The 20119-nt window shown below is 46.5% G+C and overlaps 1 protein-coding gene across 1 annotated transcript in view; it reads left to right on the top strand.

Moving 5' to 3' along the window:
• Nucleotides 1-20119, top strand: part of LOC122931297 (transient receptor potential cation channel subfamily M member 2-like) — a 136884-nt gene that overhangs the window by 21372 nt on the left and 95393 nt on the right. The window contains exons 5-9 of the mRNA XM_044285362.1: nt 4528-4682; nt 5124-5304; nt 5717-5778; nt 9369-9569; nt 9753-9858. Of these exons, the coding sequence (XP_044141297.1) occupies nt 4528-4682; nt 5124-5304; nt 5717-5778; nt 9369-9569; nt 9753-9858 (705 nt within the window). The remainder of the gene's footprint in view (nt 1-4527; nt 4683-5123; nt 5305-5716; nt 5779-9368; nt 9570-9752; nt 9859-20119) is intronic.

Below are 20119 nucleotides of genomic sequence, written 5' to 3'. Positions count from 1 at the left end.
TGAGGGGGCACATATCTGGGTATAACTAGTGTGAGGGGGCACATATCTGGGTATAATTACTGTGAGGGGGCACATATCTGGCATAACTACTGTGAGGGGGCACATATCTGGACATAACTACTGTGAGGGGCACATATCTGGGTATAATTACTGTGAGGGGGCACATATCTGGCTATAACTACTGTGAGGGGGCACATATCTGGCATAACTACTGTGAGGGGGCAAATATCTGGACATAACTACTGTGAGGGGCACATATCTGGGTATAATTACTGTGATGGGGCACATATCTGGCTATAACTACTGTGAGGGGGCACATATCTGGGTAAAATTACTGTGAGGGATCACATATCTGGCATAACTACTGTGAGGGGGCACATATCTGGTATAACTACTGTGAGGGAGCAGATATCTGGCTATAACTAATAAAAAAATTCCTTCCCGACTCCAATCAGAATAACTCCCTGGATCAACGACCCCTCTCTAGTAGCTATAGCCTGTAATATTATTACACTCCAGAAATACATCCAGGCCCCTCCTGAATTCCTTTATTGTACTCACCATCACCACCTCCTCAGGCAGAGAGTCCATAGTCTCACTGCTCTTACCGTATAGAGTCCATAGTCTCACTGCTCTTACAGTACAGAGTCCATAGTCTCACTGCTCTTACCGTATAGAGTCCATAGTCTCACTGCTCTTACAGTAAAGAGTCCATAGTCTCACTGCTCTTACAGTAAAGAGTCTATAGTCTCACTGCTCTTACAGTAAAGAGTCCATAGTCTAACTGCTCTTACAGTAAAGAGTCCATAGTCTCACTGCTCTTACTGTAAAGAGTCCATAGTCTCACTGCTCTTACAGTATAGAGTCCATAGTCTCACTGCTCTTACAGTAAAGAGTCCATAGTCTCACTGCTCTTACAGTAAAGAGTCCATAGTCTCACTGCTCTTACAGTATAGAGTCCATAGTCTCACTGCTCTTACCGTAAAGAGTCCATAGTCTCACTGCTCTTACAGTAAAGAGTCCATAGTCTCACTGCTCTTACAGTATAGTCCATAGTCTCACTGCTCTTACAGTACAGAGTCCATAGTCTCACTGCTCTTACAATACAGAGTCCATAGTCTCACTGCTCTTACAGTAAAGAGTCCACAGTATCACTGCTCTTACAGTAAAGAGTCCATAGTCTCACTGCTCTTACAGTAAAGAGTCCATAGTCTCACTGCTCTTACAGTAAAGAGTCCATAGTCTCACTGCTCTTACAGTAAAGAGTCCATAGTCTCACTGCTCTTACAGTATAGAGTCCATAGTCTCACTGCTCTTACAGTAGAGTCCATAGTCTCACTGCTCTTACAGTATAGAGTCCATAGTCTCACTGCTCTTACAGTAAAGAGTCCATAGTCTCACTGCTCTTACAGTAGAGTCCATAGTCTCACTGCTCTTACCGTATAGAGTCCATAGTCTCACTGCTCTTACAGTAAAGAGTCCATAGTCTAACCGTTCTTACAGTAAAGAGTCCATAGTCTCACCGCTCTTACAGTAAAGAGTCCATAGTCTCACCGCTCTTACAGTAAAGAGTCCATAGTCTCACTGCTCTTACAGTAAAGAGTCCATAGTCTTACTGCTCTTACAGTAAAGAGTCCATAGTCTTACTGCTCTTACAGTAAAGAGTCCATAGTCTCACTGCTCTTACAGTAAAGAGTCCACAGTCTCACTGCTCTTACAGTGAAGAGTCCATAGTCTCACTGCTCTTACAGTATAGAGTCCATAGTCTCACTGCTCTTACAGTAAAGAGTCCATAGTCTAACTGCTCTTACAGTACAGAGTCCATAGTCTCACTGCTCTTACAGTACAGAGTCCATAGTCTCACTGCTCTTACAGTATAGAGTCCATAGTCTCACTGCTCTTACAGTAAAGAGTCCATAGTCTCACTGCTCTTACAGTAAAGAGTCCATAGTCTCACTGCTCTTACAGTAAAGAGTCCATAGTCTTACTGCTCTTACAGTAGAGTCCATAGTCTCACTGCTCTTACAGTATAGAGTCCATAGTCTCACTGCTCTTACAGTAAAATCCTAGATCCCTTTCCATGTCAGTGTTACCCAGTGTTTTACCATTTAGTATGTACGGGTGACTTGCATTATTCCTTCCCATGTGCATAACTTTACATTTGTCAGTGTTAAACCTCATCTGCCACTTCTCTGCCCAAGCCTCCAATCTATCCAGATCCCTCTGTAGCAGTATACTGTCCTCTGCAGCATATACAGTATACTGTCCTCTGTAGTATATATGCAGTATACTGTCCTCTTCAGTGTTAATTACTGTATACAGTTTAGTGTTGTAAAGGAACTCCAGACACCCCAACTGCGTACCTTCGTTGATGGATGCTCCCGAGGACTCCAAGCACTCCGCTCGACACCGATACCACAGGAACCAGGAACAGGAACAGCTCTTACAAGAGCTAGGAGTAATAGCGAGGGGAGTATACACGTATAGCAATCCCCACACACATGAGACGAGGCTCTATGTTGAATGTAAAACAGCAACTCTTTAATGGGTTATTTTTCAGCCTTTTATGCAGGTCTCTTAGCAAGGGACACTCCCCCTGGGGCCCTTGTAGAAGACTGTGACAGTTTATATTTTAGCCAATCACATGCATTACATCCCTCTGTCTGTAATGCAATCAACAAAATACAATGAGCATTGTCTTTGATGCAATTAACTAACACACTGGCATTGTCTGAGACGCAATTAACTAACACACTGGCATTGTCTGAGACGCAATTAACTAACACACTGGCATTGTCTGATATGCAATTAACTAACACACTGGCATTGTCTGAGATGCAAATAACAAAATACAATTACCAAGCATAATGGGCTAACTTAATAACTCACAGACAGAAAACACACATTTTTCCCAAAACCCCAAAAACACCTCAAAACCCCACATAGCCCCATAATGTATACATCCATGGCATAACTACTGTGAGGGGGCACATATCTGGCATAACTACTGTGAGGGGGCACATATCTGGGTATAATTACTGTGAGGGAGCACATATCTGGTATAACTACTGTGAGGGGGCACATATCTGGATATAACTACTGTGAGGGGGCACATATCTGGGTATAACTACTGTGAGGGGGCACATATCTGGGTATAACTACTGTGAGGGGGCACATATCTGGCTATAACTACTGTGAGGGGGCACATATCTGGATATAACTACTGTGAGGGGGCACATATCTGGCATAACTACTGTGAGGGGGCACATATCTGGGTATAATTACTGTGAGGGAGCACATATCTGGTAGAACTGCTGTGAGGGGGCACATATCTGGATATAACTGCTGTGAGGGGGCACATATCTGGATATAACTACTGTGAGGGGGCACATATCTGGCATAACTACTGTGAGGGGGCACATATCTGGGTATAATTACTGTGAGGGAGCACATATCTGGTATAACTACTGTGAGGGGGCACATATCTGGATATAACTACTGTGAGGGGGCACATATCTGGGTATAACTACTGTGAGGGGGCACATATCTGGGTATAACTACTGTGAGGGGGCAGATATCTGGCTATAACTACTGTGAGGGGCACATATCTGGATATAACTACTGTGAGGGGGCACATATCTGGCATAACTACTGTGAGGGGGCACATATCTGGGTATAATTACTGTGAGGGAGCACATATCTGGTATAATTACTGTGAGGGAGCACATATCTGGTATAATTACTGTGAGGGAGCACATATCTGGTATAACTACTGTGAGGGGGCACATATCTGGATATAACTACTGTGAGGGGCACATATCTGGTATAACTACTGTGAGGGGCACATATCTGGTATAACTACTGTGAGGGGCACATATCTGGGTATAACTACTGTGAGGGGACACATATCTGGCCATAACTCCTGTGAGGGGCACATATCTGGGTATAACTACTGTGAGGGGCACATATCTGGGTATAACTACTGTGAGGGGCACATATCTGGGTATAACTACTGTGAGGGGCACATATCTGGGTATAACTACTGTGAGGGGGCACATATCTGGCCATAACTACTGTGAGGGGGCACATATCTGGGTATAACTACTGTGAGGGGGCACATATCTGTGTATAGACCTGAGTGACTGAAACACTGGGTAGAAAATAAAAGTAGGCACACAAGGACTGATTGGCATACATCCGCTCTGTGTACGGTATTTCATCTATAATACATGCAGCTTCATTGCTCTAAGCGCCGTGCAAAATGCCACAAGGGGCCCCCTGAGACTTTATCGCCCAAGGGCCCACATGAACCTGGAGCAGGTTCTGATTGGAGGCTTAGGTTAGGCCCAGGAGAGACATGTCTGGGATTCTTGTATGCAGCTTCCACTTCTGTCATCTCGATGTTAGTAATCCTATTTAGCAGGAGAGGTGACATTAACGCACAGGAACTTTATTGCATCAGAAATGGGGGTTAAAGTTGCAGCTACCCACTGGTTGTCCTCACGTTCCTGCTGTTTCCCTGTTCAGGTGCCTGGATCATCACTGGAGGGTCTCATGCTGGGGTCATGAAGCATGTGGGAGAGGCCATACGAGATTTCAGTGGCAACCATCAAGAGATTGTCCTAATTGGAATTGCAACCTGGGGCATTGTCCACAACAGAGAATACCTGCTGAGTGAAGCGGTGAGATCCCCAAATACTCCTTAGAGATGGAAGCTCAGATTACGTTATCAGCCCCTCCAGACCATGATGTACTGCATTTTGTTTTCTATGAATTGACCCTAGACTTTCTCCTCCTCGGTCGCTGACTTATGGGAGATGACATGTAAATTCCTTATATTTGCAATAAAAGGGGGCCTTGACAACAGAGGAGTTGTCTACCACAGTCACTAATAGGCCCACCAATCACTAGGAGGCACACTTGGGTATCACTGCATTGTCCACCAATCTTCCAGGATGCACACCAATGAGGAGAACGGGTAACTAGATCCCCTCTAATTCTGTCCCTGTTGGCCATGGTGGAGGTATATGCATTGGTTTCCATCATATAGTGGTCCACAGATGCCCAGTGAGGAATCCAGGAACTTTTTAGATGGACATTTATACTTGTGTTTCCTCCTGCAGGGTGGAGCTCCAGCCATGTACCCAATGGATGAAGGATCTCAGGGAGCATTGTGCTGTCTGGATAACAACCACACACACTTCATCCTGGTGGACAATGGGACACATGGAACGTACGGGGTGGAAATTCCTCTGAGAACTCGACTGGAGAGATATGTTTCCCAACAAACCATGTATAAAGGAGGTGAGAGAACAAGAAATGGATAGACCAGTGTCAAGTCTGAATTCTTCATTGCCTTTTGTGATGGAATAAAAATATGTATGAAACACTACCAGGATATGGAACACTACCGCTCAAGGCTAGGTTCACATGTAGAGCTATGGCATTTTTTGAAGCAGGCCATACTTTTTGTTATACTTTTTCACATTGTAGTTGCCGACATTTACATAGAAATATCTGTAGGAACAGAGTATAATGTGCACGACTAGTGGTGGGTAGGAATATGCAAGTTGATGTCCATCAGAAACTGGCCCTGCTCTGTACTTATTATGCCAGATCCGAACACCAGCCGCCCTGTGAGATGATGAGATTCAGACATGTCTGGATTTTTGGCCTCCTTATCTTTTTGACACCCTAAGATCTTCTTGTCTTTCAGGTGAGGCATTAAAGATCCCGAATGTGTGTGTGGTGCTGGAAGGAGGCCCTGGAACCCTGGATGTGAGTACACCTTCCACCCGGCTAGTCTGGAACCTTTTGTTACTGTCTGTTTTTGGAAATATCTCATGGTCTCAGTCACCTGCACTTCGTACAGCACTTTATGTATGGACGTTTCTTCTACTGTCCTTGAGAAGTTTGGAGCCAGTCTCTGGGCTCTGTAGTCAATTCCAGTAAGAACAATTGTTTGCTATGTCCTAGATACAGGTGGAATTAGCAGAGTCTGATCTCCAGAATGAAGGCTCCAGAACAGACCCTGCCCAGCCTGCACACTTCAGACCCTACTGTCAGACCTTCAGAACCAGAACTGCTGCCCAAACAGCTGAGAGGCCGAGCAGAATGGAGAAAGTTGTGCCAGGTTCTCCCTGTGGAGCCTTTCAATCTGAAGGTCACTGACGTAGAAAAGGAACCAGAATCTGAATCATTTATTTGGCCAAAGAAGTTTGCACTTACAAGGAATTTGATTTGGCAGTTGCTTGACAAGCGCAAACAAAACAGGACCGGGACAGACAGTTTGGATAGTGCAGGACAAGGACAGACAGTTTGGATAGTGCAGGACAAGGACAGACAGCATGGATAGTGCAGGACAAGGACAGACAGCATGGATAGTGCAGGACAAGGACAGACAGTATAGATAGTGCAGGACAAGGACAGACAGCATGGATAGTGCAGGACAAGGACAGACAGTATGGATAGTGCAGGACAAGGACAGACAGTATGGATAGTGCAGGACAAGGACAGACAGTATGGATAGTGCAGGACAAGGACAGACAGTATGGATAGTGCAGGACAAGGACAGACAGTATGGACAGTGCAGGACAAGGACAGACAGTATGGATAGTGCAGGACAAGGACAGACAGCATGGATAGTGCAGGACAAGGACAGACAGTATGGATAGTGCAGGACAAGGACAGACAGTACGGACAGTGCAGGACAAGGACAGACAGCATGGATAGTGCAGGACAAGGACAGACAGTATAGATAGTGCAGGACAAGGACAGACAGTATGGATAGTGCAGGACAAGGACAGACAGTATAGATAGTGCAGGACAAGGACAGACAGTATGGATAGTGCAGGACAAGGACAGACAGTATGGATAGTGCAGGACAAGGACAGACAGTATGGATAGTGCAGGACAAGGACAGACAGTACGGATAGTGCAGGACAAGGACAGACAGTATGGATAGCACAGGACAAGGACAGTACAGATAGTGCAGGACAAGGACAGACAGTATGGATAGTGCAGGACAAGGACAGACAGCGTGGATAGTGCAGGACAAGGACAGACAGTACGGACAGTGCAGGACAAGGACAGACAGCATGGATAGTGCAGGACAAGGACAGACAGTACGGACAGTGCAGGACAAGGACAGACAGTACGGACAGTGCAGGACAAGGACAGACAGTATGGATAGTGCAGGACAAGGACAGACAGTATGGATAGTGCAGGACAAGGACAGACAGTATGGACAGTGCAGGACAAGGACAGACAGCATGGATAGCGCAGGACAAGGACAGACAGTATGGATAGTGCAGGACAAGGACAGACAGTATGGATAGTGCAGGACAAGGACAGACAGTAGGGATAGTGCAAGGCAAGGACAGACAGCACGGACAGTGCAGGACAAGGACAGACAGTATGGATAGTGCAGGACAAGGACAGTATGGATAGCGCAGGACAAGGACAGACAGTATAGATAGTGCAGGACAAGGACAGACAGTAGGGATAGTGCAAGGCAAGGACAGACAGCACGGACAGTGCAGGACAAGGACAGACAGTATGGATAGTGCAGGACAAGGACAGACAGTATGGATAGTGCAGGACAAGGACAGACAGTACGGATAGTGCAGGACAAGGACAGACAGTATGGATAGCACAGGGCAAGGACAGACAGTATGGATAGTGCAGGACAAGGACAGACAGTAGGGATAGTGCAAGGCAAGGACAGACAGCACGGACAGTGCAGGACAAGGACAGTATGGATAGCACAGGGCAAGGACAGACAGTATGGATAGCGCAGGACAAGGACAGACAGCATGGATAGTGCAGGACAAGGACAGACAGTATGGATAGTGCAGGACAAGGACAGACAGTAGGGATAGTGCAAGGCAAGGACAGACAGCACGGACAGTGCAGGACAAGGACAGACAGCATGGATAGTGCAGGACAAGGACAGACAGTATGGATAGTGCAGGACAAGGACAGACAGTAGGGATAGTGCAAGGCAAGGACAGACAGCACGGACAGTGCAGGACAAGGACAGTATGGATAGCACAGGGCAAGGACAGACAGTATGGATAGCGCAGGACAAGGACAGACAGCATGGATAGTGCAGGACAAGGACAGACAGTATGGATAGTGCAGGACAAGGACAGACAGTAGGGATAGTGCAAGGCAAGGACAGACAGCACGGACAGTGCAGGACAAGGACAGACAGTATGGATAGTGCAGGACAAGGACAGACAGTATGGATAGTGCAGGACAAGGACAGACAGTACGGATAGTGCAGGACAAGGACAGACAGTATGGATAGCACAGGGCAAGGACAGACAGTATGGATAGTGCAGGACAAGGACAGACCGTAGGGATAGTGCAAGGCAAGGACAGACAGCACGGACAGTGCAGGACAAGGACAGTATGGATAGCACAGGGCAAGGACAGACAGTATGGATAGCGCAGGACAAGGACAGACAGTTTGGATAGTGCAGGACAAGGACAGACAGTAGGGATAGTGCAAGGCAAGGACAGACAGCACGGACAGTGCAGGACAAGGACAGACAGTATGGATAGTGCAGGACAAGGACAGACATTATGGATAGTGCAGGACAAGGACAGACAGTACGGATAGTGCAGGACAAGGACAGACAGTATGGATAGCACAGGGCAAGGACAGACAGTATGGATAGTGCAGGACAAGGACAGAAAGTACGGATAGTGCAGGACAAGGACAGACAGTATGGATAGTGCAGGACAAGGACAGACAGCATGGATAGTGCAGGACAAGGACAGACAGTATGGATAGTGCAGGGCAAGGACAGACAGTATGGATAGTGCAGGACAAGGACAGACAGTATGGATAGTGCAGGACAAGGACAGACAGTATGGATAGTGCAGGGCAAGGACAGACAGTATGGATAGTGCAGGACAAGGACAGACAGTATGGATAGTGCAGGACAAGGACAGACAGTATGGATAGTGCAGGGCAAGGACAGACAGTATGGATAGTGCAGGACAAGGACAGACAGTATGGATAGTGCAGGACAAGGACAGACAGTATGGATAGTGCAGGGCAAGGACAGACAGTATGGATAGTGCAGGACAAGGACAGACAGTATGGATAGTGCAGGGCAAGGACAGACAGTATGGATAGTGCAGGACAAGGACAGTATGGATCGTGCAGGACAAGGACGTTATGTGAGTTTTAGTGGCAATGAATAGGGAGTAGTGTTCGTTTTCAGTTCTATGCTGTAATTCTTCCAAGTCATAGCAGCTTTAGCGCGGTTCTGCATTTAGCGCGGTTCTGCATTTAGCGATAACCCCTTAATAATTCCCCACCAGTATGTCAGGTCAATGCTTTGATTTCTCTCCAGACGATCTACAATTCCATGTGCAATAACACACCATGTGTCATCGTGGAGGGGTCTGGGCGTGTTGCTGACATCATCGCACAAGTGGCAAATCTTGGTTCTTCGAAGATTACCATATCTCTTATCAAGGACAAGCTGAGGAACCTCTTCCAGGACACTTATGAGAATTTCACAGAAGCTCAGATCATCACGTGGACCAAGAAGGTGAAGCACAATGTTGAGTGAACCAAGAACCAATAGTCTGAGGGACATGGTTAGAGAAGCTTGGGTCCCAGCACTTATATCTCGCATGTCTGTGTGATGGACACTACACCAATTCTCTAATGAAGAGGACATTTTACAGTGAAAATAATTCTGTATTGATCTTTCCTTATTTCCTTACTACAGATTCAAGACATTGTGCGAATGGAGTCTCTGCTCACCATCCTGAGGGAAGAGAAAGTAGGAGATCAGGAAGGAATGGACGTAGCTATCCTGCAGGCTTTACTAAAGGGTCAGTGTCCTTCATATACAGATTCAGGGCTCATGCGCACAAACAGCGGTCCGCAATACACCGGCACCAGCAGTGTGCCCGACGTTTACGGGTACAGACCCTTTCACCTGAATTCAGTCCGCATCACCAAAGAATAGAACATGTTCCATAGTGTTACTGTGGCTTCTGCTTCGTATCTTGCAGATTGAGGACTCATTCATTGTAGATTATTAGTACCTGATCCTTCTCTAAAAGTTACTCTCCAGTGTTAATCCCGCTAGGACATATGATGTATGTACATTATTAGTACCTGATCCTCCTCTACAAGTGACTCTCCAGTGTTACTCCCCATAGGACATATGATGTATGTAGATTATTAGTACCTGATCCTTCTCTACAAGTGACTCTCCAGTGTTACTCCCCATAGGACATATGATGTATGTAGATTATTAGTACCTGATCCTCCTCTACAAGTGACTCTCCAGTGTTACTCCTCTTAGGACATATGATGTATGTAGATTATTAGTACCTGATCCTCCTCTACAAGTGACTCTCCAGTGTTACTCCCCCTAGGACATATGATGTATGTAGATTATTAGTACCTGATCCTTCTCTACAAGTGACTCTCCAGTGTTACTCCTCCTAGGACATATGATGTAAGTAGATTATTAGTACCTGATCCTCCTCTACAAGTGACTCTCCAGTGTTACTCCTCTTAGGACATATGATGTATGTAGATTATTAGTACCTGATCCTCCTCTACAAGTGACTCTCCAGTGTTACTCCTCTTAGGACATATGATGTATGTAGATTATTAGTACCTGATCCTTCTCTACAAGTCACTCTCCAGTGTTACTCCTCCTAGGACATATGATGTATGTAGATTATTAGTCCCTGATCCTTCTCCACAAGTGACTCTCCAGTGTTACTCCTCTTAGGACATATGATGTATGTAGATTATTAGTACCTGATCCTTCTCTACAAGTCACTCTCCAGTGTCACTCCTCCTAGGACATATCATGTATGGGGATTATTAGTACCTGATCCTTCTCTACAAGTGACTCTCCAGTGTTACTCCTCCTAGGACATATGATGTATGTAGATTATTAGTACCTGATCCTTCTCCACAAGTGACTCTCCAGTGTTACTCCTCCTAGGACATATGATGTATGTAGATTATTAGTACCTGATCCTTCTCTACAAGTGACTCTCCAGTGTTACTCCTCCTAGGACATATGATGTTTGTAGATTATTAGTACCTGATCCTTCTCTACAAGTGACTCTCCAGTGTTACTCCTCCTAGGACATATGATGTATGTAGATTATTAGTACCTGATCCTCCTCTACAAGTGACTCTCCAGTGTTACTCCTCTTAGGACATATGATGTATGTAGATTATTAGTACCTGATCCTCCTCTACAAGTGACTCTCCAGTGTTACTCCTCTTAGGACATATGATGTATGTAGATTATTAGTACCTGATCCTTCTCTACAAGTCACTCTCCAGTGTTACTCCTCTTAGGACATATGATGTATGTAGATTATTAGTCCCTGATCCTTCTCCACAAGTGACTCTCCAGTGTTACCCCTCCTAGGACATGATGTATGTAGATTATAGTACTGTAATGCCCTGCTCAGACGGTGTGCGGAGGTCTGTCAGATTGGCAGCACGTGTCTAACCTTTTGTTTGTTTTGGAATCGTGCTGGATCCACCTTCCTTCAGGTGCTCTGGGTGGGGTCATTGGCTTAAATTGTCTTCTATCCCAGAGGGCCGTGCGGGTTATAGATTTTAGTCTGGCCTTGGATTCAAGGAAGGAAGGATTGTCTGTTCCAGCTCAGATAAGTTTGATTTCGGTTTGTGTTGTTTGTGGTCTAGGCTATCTGTGTATCTTCTGCCCCTTCTCCCCTTTCACCATCTCAGGGATTCTAGGGTATTCGCAGTCCAGGCACTAGGACACTTCATTCCTACCATCAAGGTCTGAATGTGGGCTTAGCAGCATAGGGAGAGAAGTCAGGGATGTGCTAGGAGGTGACCTGTCCCCAGCCTCTAGCCTAGACACTTGTGTATTTGGTTGTCTGTGTATCTGAGTTCCTGTCCGCCGTGACATTATAACCCGCCATACTGTGACTGCCATTACTCAGCAGTTTTGTGATGGCGTCAATTGATGCACTGGTTGACTGCATGCAGGGATTATCCCTAGAGGTTGCGGATCTGCGTAGTTCGATCACACGGTGTCAGAAGGTGCTGGCATCAGGTGCAGGTCAAATTGGGGTGGGGAGCCTAAAGTCGCTCTTCCCGAGAAATTTACAGGGGGTGCGGATGATTTTATCTGCTTTAAAGAGTCATGCAAATTGTATTTCCAACTGCGTCCATTTTCGTCAGGTGATGAAAATCAGAGGGTTGGTATCATCATGTCTCTGCTTAAAGGGGACGTGCAATCCTGGGCTTTTTCTCTGCCGCCTGGTTCTCTGGCCCTCCGGACGGTGGAGGAATTTCTCAAAGCCCTGGGATTGATTTACGATGACCCAGATCGGGTCTCGGTGGCAGAATCTAAATTGCGTAACTTATTACAGGGTGAACATACTGCAGAGGTTTACTGCATAGAGTTTAGGAGATGGGCTACTGAGTCGGGGTGGAGCGACCCCGCGTTACGTAGTCAGTTTTGTCAAGGGTTATCTGAGAGGTTGAACGATGCCCTGGCTTTTCATGAGTACCCGGATACTCTAGAGAATGCAATGTCTTTGGCTATACGGTTGGATAGACGTATCAGAGAGAGGTGTAAGGGTCCCCCCGTGCAAGGGATCCCTTTTGCGTGTGGTTTCGTCTCAGCTGCTGCCCAGGGTGATATTACTTATAACTCTGGGGTAGGGGAGGAACCCATGCAGTTGGGTCAGATATCTTTTCGTTCTGGTAGGAGAAACTTTAGGAGATTACATAAATTATGTTACTACTGTGGTAAAAGTGACCATTTTGTTTTTGCTTGTCCTTTTGTTAAACCGCGTGATGATATGAAAGAAAAAAAAAACGTCCTGACTCTTGGTAGCGCGAATGGAGTAGTGGAACAAGCAAATATGCAAGCTCCCTGTAATTCTCGTTTTCTCCTTCCTGCCATGGTGGCGCTAGACTCATTGACTGTGGTGCTGGGCTAAACCTTATTGACTTTCTTTTCCTTCAAAATCTGGGTCTAAGTACGTGCACTTTGGAAAGGGAGATTCCGGTGTTTGCAATAGATTCTTCACCTCTTTCTCTAAGGAGTCTCACTCATATTGCACATGGTATTCAGTTGAGGTTGGGTGATTCACATGCAGAGCTTATTTCTTGTGTTGTTATGAGGAATTTGCCTGCTCCTTTAGTCCTAGGTTTACCTTGGTTGACAAAACATAATCCAATTATTGATTGGCAGGCAAGACAAATTATTGGTTGGGGAGAGTTTTGTTCGGAGAATTGTCCTGACACATCTATCTCTGGGGTGTCCACTGCGGTTCTACCTCAATATCTCTCAGACTTTGCGGATGTCTTTTCGGAGGGTGGGACCCAGGAATTGCCCCCTCATCGTGACTATGATTGTCCAGTTAGTCTCATCCCAGGAGCTAAGTTGCCAAAGTCTCGCCTTTACAATCTTTCCCAACCTGAAAGAGAGGTCATGCGAAAGTATATCGCCGAGAGTTTGGCAAAAGGTCATATTAGGCCATCTAAGTCTCCGGTGGCAGTAGGTTTTTCTTTGTCAAGAAAAAGGATGGATCACTGAGACCGTGTTTGGATTTTCGGGAATTGAACCGTATTACGGTCCGGGATCCGTATCCCCTTCATTTGATCTCCGACCTTTTTGATCAGATTGTTGGTGCCAGGGTGTTCTCCAAGTTGGATTTGAGAGGGGCCTACAATCTGATCAGAATCAAGGAAGGGGATGAGTGGATACGGCCTTCAATACGCACGAGGGTCATTTTGAGAATCTGGTTATGCCTTTCGGGTTGACGAACGCGCCAGCGGTATTTCAGCGAATCGTCAATGACATTTTTCATCACTTGGTGGGAGGTTCGTGGTGGTTTACTTGGATGACATTTTAATTTACTCTCCTGATCTGGAGACTCATCAGGATCATGTGAGACAGGTTTTGACGATCCTTCAGGAGAATAAGTTATATGCCAAATTGGAAAAATGTGTGTTTTCTGTGCAGGAGCTTCCGTTTTTGGGATATCTGCTTTCCGACTCTGGTTTTCGTATGGACCCTGTGGCGAAACCAACCTCGCCACTGGGTTTTGGAGGGGCCTGGATACCAGCCTCTTGCCTCAGGATTATGGCCCATACTAACTTTAAAGGAGAAGACAGACCGGCCGCACAGCTTAAATCTGTCTTTGGAATTTTATTGTAGGTTATGTGAGGGTACCCAGATAGCTCATTTTATTATATTTGTGTATTTGTGTCTTCCTTCTGGTCCACTAGGGGTGTGTCCACCAGATGGGGACCTGCATAAATACGGGCGGGTAGCCCTCAATAAAGAGTGCCTGTTTTATCCTTCATCATGTTGAGACTGGTGTTTGGGTAACTGATCAACACTGGGGGATTGCTATACGCTGGAGATTTGCTATACTCCCCTGGCATAACTACTAGCTCTTGTAAGAGCTGTTTCTGCTCTTTGGTTTTAGGAGAATTTCACCCACTGGAGCCTGGAGCCTTGTCGTAGGTCCAGGGTGGGTAGGAGACGGTGAGACCTCAACCAAGCTTTGGCGGTTCGTGGGGTCTGCAGTGCGTACGGTGTCAAGTGGAGTGCTTGGAGTCCTCGGAAAGCACTAGGAGCATCTATCAACGGAGGTACCCGGTCGGGGTGCCAGGAGATCCGTTACATTTGGTGGCAGCAGTGGGATGGCGTCCTAGTGTGAGGAGAAGCAGCTCAGAGACACCGTTCGTGGAGCACATTGAGGGCAACGCTAGTATCCGTACAGCGCCCCTGGCTACAGCAGTATGGAATTGGCTAGTCTTCGGACACTGTTCTATGACGAGGAGGAGGAGGCAGCCGCAGACTACAGGGATGCAGACAGAAAGGAAGTCTGGTATGATGCCCTGGAAAATGCCCAGCGGCGGCGAGGTGAGAGTCTCCCTAGTTATGAGCAGCGGCTACAGAAGCGTGTGGCGATGCGGATGGGTCTCTTGGGAGAGCAACCCCTGGATAACTGGGTAACAGAGCTCCAGAACCTGGTATGTAAGGAGCTTTGGCTAGAGGACGCTTACCAGGCCCTAAGGTAGCATGTCATTCAACATTCCCCCTGGATGGCTGAGCACGACAGACCCGAGGGTGAGGATTATGATGGACCTGGGTTACTATGGGATGCCTTGGAGGAGGACATTGATCTTGGCAGCATGGAGGAGTCTAGGTTTTGGGACATCTACGACTACCGGATGGGCATGCATGTTTATGCTGATGGAAGGGAGGTGAGCAAAGACATGACCCACCTGGTAACAACGGAGTGGGAGCTGAAGCAGACCTACCAACACCTACTTAGCTCCGTTCATCCCCAACCTACTCGACAAGCAGAGCCAGATCTGCCCTCCTACAACTGGGAAGACTTGCCGGCGATACCCCCTGCTTCCCTACCAACTCCCAAAGTAGGGAACTTCATCGACTGGTTCTGGGAAGATCTCCCGATGGCAGGTGGAGATGGGACCGAGGTCTCTCCACTGGCCCTACAGAGATGCTGGGCAGTCGGCCCAGATCCCCAACGGCAGCCGGCGTTTCAGGGAGATGAGACAGTTGGTCTGACTCCCCAGCAGCAGTGTGTTGTAAAGAGAGAAGAGACAACCGATCTCTCTCCCCAACCACAGGGGGACAGCACCCCTAACTCCGATGGTGCAGATGGGACCGTGGTCTCTGCACCAGGCCTACCGGGACACTGGACGGCCGGTTCAGAACCCCCACCAACCCTGCAGGAATGCCAGGAGGAGGAGGTAAGCGATTCCTCCTCTCCACAGCTGATCTGCAACATGGTCCTGGGGATAGGAAGAGCTGGCATCTGGGCAGAGCGCAGTTGGCCTCTGCCCTCCCCTATCCTCTTCTCCAGAGCCGGACTTCCCACAGGCTACCCCAGCGGAAGAGCTGGCAACGGGGCAGAGCGCAGTCAGCCTCTGCCCACCAAGTACCTACAGCTCCAAGCTAGAGAGCAACAAGGAAGCAAGGAGTAGCAGATGCCCCCTCAACAGCTGGGGACATACAGAACAGAGCCAGGCCCCAAAATCCAACAGGTCCAGTATTGGGTTGTGGGTGGACTGCCAGACTAACTCAGATACCGACCGGCATGAGGTCAGGTATCTGGTTAGTCTTCCCTGGGAGGGGGAGATGTGTGGCAAAACCAACCTCGCCACTGGGTTTTGGAGGGGCCTGGATACCAGGCTTTTGCCGCAGGATTATGGCCTATACTAACTTTAAAGGAGAAGACAGACCGGCCGCACAGCTTAAATCTGTCTTTGGAATTGTATTTTATGTCATGTGAGGGTACCCAGATAGCTCATTTTATTGTATTTGTGTAGTCTGAGTGCCATTTACCTAATGATATGCACTCAGACTTGAGCTATCTGGGGATATGTTAAATGTCTGTGTTTACTGTAAGGGTTGTGACATTGTCTGTTTAAATGGTGATTTCTGTCCTGTTGTCCCCACATGTGTATTTGGCGATTTCCCTTTGTCCTGAGAGATAATTGAATTACTCCTCGTGTGTCTCCAGGGCAGAGAGGAGGAAACCATGATGCATTGTGGGGATGTATTGTGTCTGTGTATCCTGAATTGCTGCATATCTGTCCTGTGTCACAGTCTTCCATCTGGTCCCCTAGGGGCGTGTCCACCAGATGGGGACCTGCATAAATACGGGCGGGTAGCCCTCAATAAAGTGTGCCTGTTTTATCCTTCATCATGTTGAGACTGGTGTTTGGGTAACTGATCAACACTGGGGGATTGCTATACGCTGAAGATTTACTATACTCCCCTGGCATAACTACTAGCTCTTGTAAGAGCTATTCCTGCTCTCTGGTTTTAGGAGAGGTTCCCCAACTGGAGCCTGGAGCATTGTCGTAGGTCCAGGGGGGGTAAGAGACGGAGAGACCTTAACCAAGCTTCGGCGGTTTGTGGGGTCTGCAGTGCATACAGTGTCAAGTGGAGTGCTTGGAGTCCTCGGAAAGCACTAGGCGCATCTATCGACAGAGGTACCCGGTCGGGGTGCCAGGACATCCGTTACAGACCCCAAAAAAGTCCGGGCGGTTCTGGAATGGGACAAACCAGAGAATCAGAAAGCTTTGATGCGATTTTTGGGGTTTACTAACTATTATAGAAAATGTATTCTAAACTATTCCACCATTGTTAAACCTCTGACTGATATGACAAAGAAGGCCACTGACGTCTCTGTTTGGTCGGAGGAGGAATTGCAGGCCTTTTCGACTATTAAGGAGTGTTTTGCGTCTGCTCCCATTCTGGTGCAGCCTGATGTGTCTCAACCATTCGTGGTGGAGGTCGATGCATCAGAAGTGGGGGTGGGAGCGGTGCTGTCGCAGGGTTCTTCTCCTGGCAAATGGGTCCCGTGTGCTTTCTTTTCCAAGAAGCTCTCTGTCGCCGAGAGGAACTATGATGTGGGAGATAGAGAGTTGCTGGCTATAAAATTGGCCTTTGAGGAATGGCGTCACTGGTTGGAGGGGGCTTCTCACCCAGTTACTGTTTATACGGATCATAAGAATTTGGCTTACCTGCAATCTGCCCAGTGTCTGAACCCTAGATAGGCCAGATGGTCACTGTTTTTTACCAGGTTCAATTTTGTTGTCACTTTTCGTCCGGGGGTCAAAAATATCAAGGCAGATGCGTTGTCTCGCAGTTTTCCTGGGGGAGGTGATTCAGAGGATCCTGCTCCGATTTTGGCTGACGGGGTTGTGGTTTCCGCTCTGTATACCGAATTGGAGATGGAGGTGTTGGGAGCCCAGGAGGGGGCTCCTGGTTCCTGTCCCCCAGGGAGGTTATTTGTTCCCGAAGAACTGCGATACAAGGTTTTCAAGGAACATCACAATACTGTCCTTGCCGGACATCCTGGTGGTAAGTCTACCTGTGACCTTGTGTCCTGGAGGTTCTGGTGGCCCGGGTTACGTAGGAGCATTGAGGATTACGTGGCAGCTTGGGAGACCTGTGCACGATATAAGGTTGCTCATACTCGACCGGCTGGTTCACTCCTTCCTTTATCTATTCCATCTAGTCCTTGGACGCACTTGTCCATGGACTTTATTACGGATCTGCCGAGTTCCTCGGGGAAAACAGTAATTTTGGCGGTAGTTGATCGTTTTAGCAAGATGACTCATTTTATATCGTTAACTAGTCTGCCTAATGCCAAGACTCTTGCGCAAATTTTTGTTGACAATATCCTGAGATTGGAGAAAAATTCTGTGGATCACTTCGGCTAGGCAATGTGGATCAGGTGCTCTTGGTCTAAGTGGCCCACCCAGCCACAAATAAATGGATACAAATAGAGAGAAGTAGACCAGGTACTCTATATATTGTCAAAAGTGAGATTTTTATTTGATACACATATAAAATCAATTGTTAAAATCAGCATAAAGTATGAACAGCAGTATTAAAAGGAAAAATATGATAAGTAGCAGCAATGGTCTAAGTGTCCAATGTAGCAGCAGTGTGAACAAAACCGCAACAATAGAAGTTCAAACAATAATCCAGCGGTACCTCTATTAAAGTCCAACAGGAAACCGCAAGCGTTTATGTATCCATTTGAATCGTAATATCAGCTAGTAGCAACACAAAGTCACAGGTGATTCCGAATCCCCAAAAAATATCAGATATGTATAATACCACTTCTGGCTTTCTATGCCAGCATAAACAAATGGCAATAGCAGCACAAAGTCACAAGTGATTCCGAATCTAAAGATTATTAGATATGCGTGATTCCGCTTATGGCTTACTATGCCAGTGTAGACAGATGAATTCCCAGTCTTTTCAATATGACAGGAAGACCAGCAGGTTGCTGTAGTAAGCATTCATGGTGGCGTCCCACCTATTTGTAATTGCTGTTGCACTATTACCTTAGTCTGGTCGTTCCGCTCCTCTGGACGCTGATGTGATGGTCTGGTGGATATCAGCTGACTGTACCTTGTATCATCAGCGAGTTATGCGCTCCGTGAGACCATGCGTCGTCAGAGTTGTTTTTGAAGTTCCGAAGTTTAATTCAAGTCTGGGGGAGACTATTTGCCAGCATGCCGGTGCAAGGTGTAGCCCATACGCGTTTCGGGGGTGTGCCCCTTCATCAGTGGTAACCTTGCAGCCTTTCCCCTTTTATACTGGGATGGATATCAAAGACCGGACCGGAATCACAGTACTTCATAGGTGGATATAAAACCCGGATTTGTTGAAATGCGTTTTTTTATGCGTTTCCTAAGCGGTTTATCTTATCAAGGTGCGTTTTCTATATATAAGCTGCTTGCATGCATTAAAAATACAATAAATATTTAAAAATATACGATTTGTTAGATACCACTACAATAGATAATAAAAACATCATTTTATGTGGTAAAAGTGTGTACAATTATACAAAAATACCCATTTCATCTGTAAAATAGCCAGGAATGGCGCAATTGTTACTCAATCAGAGTTATAGATATAAAATCCAATTGATTTATGATGCAGCTTATATGGCTCTGCTATACAGTACAATATTATATTTTTATTTTTCTGTATGCATCTTTGTGCTGCTATTGCCATTTGTTTATGCTGGCATAGAAAGCCAGAAGTGGTATTATACATATCTGATATTTTTTGGGGATTCGGAATCACCTGTGACTTTGTGTTGCTACTAGCTGATATTACGATTCAAATGGATACATAAACGGTTTGTCCCCAAGTTATACTGTTTAAATTGATGTAAGTTATATGTATGGACAATGTAACCTCACAAAGTTGTAACAATTCAAGTGAATTTGAGAGATATAAGCGAATGGCTGACAGGAGATATGTGACTGGTCCGGACCTGTGTGTGGGTGATCTGGTGTGGTTGTCCACTAAAAACATTAAATTGAGAGTGCCATCTTGGAAACTGGGTCCAAGATTTATCGGCCAGTAGAAAATATCTGCGCTGATCAATCCAGTAGCGTTTCGACTGGATCTTCCGCAAACTTGGAGGATCCATGATGTGTTCCATAGATTTTTATTGAAAAAATATGTGAGACCAGTGCAACCATCGCCATTGCCTCCTCCTCCTGTTCTGGTCGATGGGAATTTAGAGTTCGAGATCTCCAGGATTCTTGACT

Source organism: Bufo gargarizans, chromosome 3, assembly GCF_014858855.1.
Source record: "Bufo gargarizans isolate SCDJY-AF-19 chromosome 3, ASM1485885v1, whole genome shotgun sequence".
Lineage (NCBI taxonomy): Eukaryota > Metazoa > Chordata > Amphibia > Anura > Bufonidae > Bufo > Bufo gargarizans.
The sequence above is the reverse complement of the archived record's forward strand: the minus strand, read 5'-3'. Positions and strand labels throughout refer to the sequence as shown.